This window comes from Miscanthus floridulus, chromosome 5, assembly GCF_019320115.1.
Source record: "Miscanthus floridulus cultivar M001 chromosome 5, ASM1932011v1, whole genome shotgun sequence".
Lineage (NCBI taxonomy): Eukaryota > Viridiplantae > Streptophyta > Magnoliopsida > Poales > Poaceae > Miscanthus > Miscanthus floridulus.
The window spans coordinates 11,216,378-11,222,377 of NC_089584.1; the positions used below are offsets into that span (position 1 = coordinate 11,216,378).

At 43.0% G+C, this 6,000-nt stretch overlaps 1 protein-coding gene across 1 annotated transcript; it reads right to left on the reverse strand.

Annotated features, from left to right (window-relative positions):
* Window positions 1-1,090: 1,090 nt before the first annotated feature.
* Window positions 1,091-3,986, reverse strand: LOC136451512 (probable small nuclear ribonucleoprotein F). Its single transcript, XM_066452210.1, has 5 exons — window positions 3,841-3,986; window positions 2,193-2,280; window positions 2,042-2,079; window positions 1,832-1,896; window positions 1,091-1,279 (listed from the first exon to the last, which is right to left on the reverse strand). Exons 1-5 carry the CDS (start codon window positions 3,844-3,846, stop codon window positions 1,216-1,218), a joined length of 261 nt encoding a protein of 86 aa, XP_066308307.1. The 5' UTR covers window positions 3,847-3,986; the 3' UTR covers window positions 1,091-1,215.
* Window positions 3,987-6,000: the final 2,014 nt, after the last annotated feature.

Genomic DNA, 6,000 nt, shown 5'->3' on the forward strand with positions numbered 1-6,000 from the left:
TAACTTAACCTTGATCCAATTCAAGCAGTGGGGTGTGAGGCAGAATCACACAGGCCATACTTGAATTAGGCAAGAGTCGATAACTAGCTTATACCAGAGCTATAGTGGGGGTCGACCGGATCGATGCAGCCATACAAACAGAGGTATAAACCATGACGGTACTTACAACAAGCAGTGGAGGTCGACCAGATCGATACAGCCGTACTTGCCGAAGAACTCGCCGAGATCTACTCTACTCTTACTCCTAAGGGGTGGCCGGAACCGAAAAAAATAATTGACTTGTATTTGATTGATTGATTGCCTCTTACAATAGCCGGGGTTTTGTATTTATACCCGGAGCCTAAACATGAATCCTACTCGAGCACGATTTGTTACAACCTTTGGCATAAAATGAAAACATTCCTAATTTAAGATAACTTGGACTCTAACCTTTCTCTTTTTTAGAGTCCAACACATTTTCGTCCTGGCGTCGAGCGTAGCCTCTGTCGTTATCTACCGACGCTGTCCGAAGAAAGCCGGTTCCTAGATTTTGCATCTGAATCAACTGTTTCTGGTTCGCCCGCAACTGATCCCTTAATGATACGATCCTAGAAGCTTCTAGATCCTTGTGACTCTCCTTCCAAATTTTGATTTAAACAAGCGCATTGATGAAGAGCAAGCCCTATCCAGACATGGTTTAAGAAGCTACTAGTAAGGTTTGGGTTACTAGATGATTAAAGGTTGTTTAGTCTCTTTTAGTAAAGATGTTTGACAAAAAAGTTACTAAAAGGAACTAAAAGCTACTAAATTTAGGAAATGCTAGGTGAACAAAACACCCCCTTATAATATTTGCACCGTGTTACCAAGGCACTAGGCACCAATGCGTTTAGCTTCACCGACAGACAAAATAGTTCGGAATTCCATCTTAGCAATTGAATCCTGTCCATCACCTCTGGCAGGAATTCCAGCAGACAAGTTATTGCGCCAAAACATACAAGACAGGATTGGGATAGTCCGTACTACATTGACCAAATGATTTCACAATGTCTTGCCATGCCGAGCAAATGCATCTTAGTATCTTACTAGTATTAGATAGAACGGGGGCAGGAAATAGGCAAATGCATCAGCAATATTGTATTCAGTAGTGCGCATCTGAAATATCATCAACCAATCTTAAGGCTACATTGCTGTCAGAACACTATCATCGACCAATCTTAAGGCATGGTCCACGTCTCCTCACTCCGCATCCTCTATCTCTGTATCTTCTGGAACACCTCGGAGATAAAGGACGTTGTTGCATCTGTAAATTGAGCAAACAGAAATGAATCATACAAGTGGCAGCTGTGTTGGGTGTCAGTTAGGCCTTGTTCGGTTAATCCCCTCCGCAAGGGGATTGGAAGAGATGAAGGGGATTTTTACTTTAAGGGATTCAATCCTCAACCCCCCTCATACTCAACAAAACCAAACAAACCCTTAAAGGGATAAATTGTATTCCTCGCTAACTCAAACATTGAATCGATGAAACAAAATTTCTGTCCACATGATTCAATCAAAGTATTCAGAAAACCAAAATAAAAAAATAAAATCAAGAAACTATTTTTCCTAAAATTCTCCAACCTATTCAACTTATTTTGTGAAAACTGTAACCCAAACATCCAATGCTTTTTTACAAACTGATGCCACTCTTTCTTGAGCATTTACCTCATGACCACTTACATTCAACCTTTTTAGATCCACACTAAAGTACCTTTTCACTTCAATAATCAGACTTGGACAGCAAGCAAGCTTTTATTGGGTTATATCTAGACTAACACACCTGATGCAAGCAAACAAAAGGATCATGAATCATTACCTGATCAGAATCTCACCCAAGTTTCCAGAGAATTGTCCATCAATGTACTCCTCTGTGTTAGCAAGCTGCAACCAGTAGCAAAGGTAGTAATCACTTTTTTGTGGCATGTTCTTCCATATTGAACGAATGATGAGCTTGCAAAACAATAAAATACAGATAGATGTGGTCTAATAATACGACAGCCAAACTGCCAAAGACCAAAGGTAGTACCTGAAGGTTCATGTATGAGTCAACAGAAGTAAGATACCCTGGGAAAATAAAGCAAATGTTCATCAATATATTTATGGAAGGGCCAATTCAAGGAATAAAATTTAACATTTAAAATTTGAAATAAATAAAATTGATAACAATAAAAATTTACCTTTGTACTCCATACCCCACTTAAGTTTGACAATTACAGTCTTCCCTGTCAGATTGTTCAAGAAAGGTTTTGGGTTAACTGGCACAGTCTGCACAAAGCAAGAGTCCATCCATTAGTAAGTGTAGCATAACTGCATAATGTTAGGGCTTATTATGACTGGCAAATAGGAGTATACATAAACAAACTGTTATTTTGTTCCTTCGACTTCTTGGTTCCAATTATTAGCGAATTCCATGAGTCGACAAGACGGTAATTTCCCGATACAAAATGGTAAGGAAGGCATAGGATTTTATTAATACATGGCAATACATAAATTGATTAACAAATAGGAACAGAACAACAAGGCACGAGTGATGCACCCAGTGGCTGCCATTGCACTATCCTGGGAACCTAAGGAGTAATAACTTCATTGTGTGGATAAGAAAAGTACACCTTATATACAATAATTAAAATGTTATCATGGCAAAGTTATATAAACAGATCAATCATTGTGATGTGATTCAAGTACAGTAGATGGTTATCTGTCCCTTATTGTTTCTTTAGTTTAATTTGTTTTCTAGCCATAGCAGTTCAATGAACAATAGAACATCAGACAGAGATGGAATTATGCTTAGTAATAGCTTAAGCATGGACTAGCTCATTAGAAACTGATCCTCTTCTCATGAAGGTTGACATCATAATGAGCTTTATAAATTAACTTGAATCTCTAACCAGGCAACCAGCTGAGCTTGGATACACTTGGAGACAACTGTGGATGCATTTCTAGATTCAGCTCTAAGAGGAGCAGTTGAAGGGCGGGCCTGGTGCAAGCGGTAGAGTCTTACCGCCTGTGACCGGAAGGTCCCGGGTTCGAGTCGTGGCCTCTTCGCATTGCACAGGCAAGGGTAAGGCTTGCCACTGACACCCTTCCCCAGACCCCGCACAGAGTGGGAGCTCTCTGCACTGGGTACGCCCTTTAGCTCTAAGAGGAGCAGTTATAAGCTGAGCTATGGGCCATCATTGGTACTGGCAAAGGTAAATTCACTTATCTTAACCTTCGATGGTGGTACTGGCATTCACAACAAGACTACGAGACAATAACATAACAAATCTGCAAGAGCTGACTAGATTATGATGTATACATGACACTAAGTCAAGCAGCTTAATTATTATTGGTACTGGCAACGGAAAAAACAGGAAAAGCCCTATCGGTGCTTGGATCCAGTTCTTGGTTCAAGCATTCCTAATGGGCAATTGCACACGATGTTCAGTTCAAGCATTCCTAACCAAACAAGATTCAGGGGAGTTAAGACCTTAAATCGTGTTTGACACAATCTTCTGGTTTAAATAAAACCTCTAAACAACAAGTGTGATTAGTAATTGTCCCTTTCCCCTTCCCTGTACACAATGGCAAATTATCCATCCAACCTACTCCTAGCTAGGAGGCTCTGGCTGTAATTCGACCTACGTATCCGATAATCCTCTGTTCCAAACACGCCACAGGAGGCAGCTTGAACTTAATCAATCATGCACACCACATGTGACTAAGACTAGCCTCGGGGTACTACTGTCCGCAAATCACACTAGTTAATTAGACAGAGGTAGAAACAAAAACAGATCTGGTTCATAAATCGGGGACAGACAGAGAGGACGAGACGGTTGGTCTTACCGCCATTAGGTTGTGCGGGTGCGGGTCGACGAAGGCGGCAGTGACGGCGGCAGCGAGTCGATGACCGGGCGAAGCGGGCGGGCTGGAGCGGAGGAAGTGACGCTAGGGTTTAGAAGGGGACCGAATCGAGACTAATAACTGTACTCCTTGCGTTATAGTATATAGATGGGCAACGGGCCGGACCCGTGCCAGGTCTGTCCCGCCTAATAGGGCTTCGCGCCTCGCCATCAGGCTAGGCACGGCCTGCCTGGCTGATTTTCGGGCTGGCCTAGCCTGATCAACACGGTGTGTGAGGGAGGCTGGGCCAGCTCGACGTCTGCTTCAGCAGGGTGTAACACCCGTGGCTGCCGGCGTTAAGCCATCGACGTGAGCACTACAAATGGCACAGATCAGAGATGAACACCGGCGAGGTAAGCACCTGCCTTAGCGTGTTCGTATTTACTTTTCTTCGATGCGTTTCTCTTACAGAGTTCTGGCATTTGTATGCCGGTAACAAGACACTGGCCTATGGCCCACATGACAGACACTGAGTACAAAGCAAACAATGAAAAATACGCCAAGCTAATAAGAAGACGTCTTGTGCCCTGCTGTGTCACCTGTGACACTTCCCCCCGCCGAAGATGAAGCTTGTCCCCAAGCTGGAGCATTAGGAAAACGTTGCCGCAGAACATGATAATCTTCCCATGTTGCAGTAGATAGATGCAGACCAGTCCAGATAACCTTGACTTGAGGAATGGCTGTGTTCCCTTGACCAGACGCCTGTCGATGATCTTGTCTGGTACAGCTGCAGTAGCTGCCAAGTCTATAGTGAGGGTGCAGTCTAGCACAAAGGGCTTTAGCTGGAAAATGTGGAAGACTGGGTGGATCATATGGCCCTCCGGTAAGTCCAATTTATATGCAACTGAACCCACGTGTGCCAAAACTGTAGAAGGACCAAAATATTTGTATGCCGGCTTGGGAAAGGGGCGCTTGGCCGCTGTAGATTGAGTGTAGGGCTGTAATTTTAACAATACCTGATCACCAACAATGAAATGACAGTCAGTCTATTTCCTATCAGCCAGCAACTTCATCATATTCTAAGCTCTTGCTAGATTGTGCTTGATGGATTGCAAATGAAGTTCCCTGTTCTGAATGACCTCAACTACTGATGGAGAAGTATTTTGTGGTAGCTGGGGTACTGCACCTACATTTGGTTCATACCCATAAAGGGCCTTGAAAGGGGAGCAACCCAGTGAACTGTGATAGGAGGAGTTATACCACAATTCAGTTAGGGACAGCCAAGATTTTCAGGCCTTGCGAGAGTTTTGCACCGAACATCGGAGAAACATTTCCAAACATTGATTTACTCTCTCCGTTTGTCCATCCATTTGAGGATGATAGGCTATGCTCAAGGCTAGATTGACTTTGTACAACTTGAATAGTTGTGTCCAGAAGTGGCTGACAAACACTGTGTCTCGGTCACTGACAATAGAGTTTGGTAAGCCATGCAACTTGACTACATTATCCAGGAATGCCTGAGCAATAGTGTTGGCAGTGTAGGGATGCTTAACTGGAATAAAATGGGCATACTTAGTTAGCCTGTCCACAACCACTAAAATGACACTATAGCCATTAGATTTGGGTAAACCTTCTATAAAATCCATAGAAACATCTCTCCAAACTCCATCTGGCACAGGCAAAGGGTGCAACAGACCAGCTGGATGTTGTAATGAATGTTTAGCATGCTGACAGACTGAACATTGCTTGATATAACTCTCGACATCCTGTCTCATACTCTTCCAAGCAAAATGCTTCTTTAGTTTAAAGTAGGTAGGAGTAATACCTGAATGGCCTCCCAAAGGACTTGAATGAAAAGCAGCAATGATCTTTGTTTGTAAAGATGAATTCTGGCCCATCCAAATGTTGCCATTGTGTCTAATGAGACCCTGTTCTAGACTGCAACCATGAGCATCAGGGCTGGACATAGCTAATTGCTTCATCAGTAGCTGAGCTTTGGGATCTGTGGTGTAGGAATTCAAGACCTCTTGAATCCAAACAGGCTGAACAGTTAAGACAGCTTGAACAACCAGGAGATGAGCTACCCTGGATAAAGCATCTGTAGCCACATTTTCTTTGCCTTTCTTATACACAATCTTAAAGTGGAGACCCATGAGCCTAGTC

What these genes read in the sequence shown, in the direction of transcription:
- LOC136451512 (XM_066452210.1), bottom strand. An exon ending in GTGGGGTATGGAGTACAAAG is followed by an intron (nt 2,080 to 2,192) that starts GTAAATTTTTAT and finishes TTATTTTCCCAG; the next exon opens with GGTATCTTACTTCTGTTGAC. An exon ending in ACTCATACATGAACCTTCAG is followed by an intron (nt 1,897 to 2,041) that starts GTACTACCTTTG and finishes TACTGGTTGCAG; the next exon opens with CTTGCTAACACAGAGGAGTA.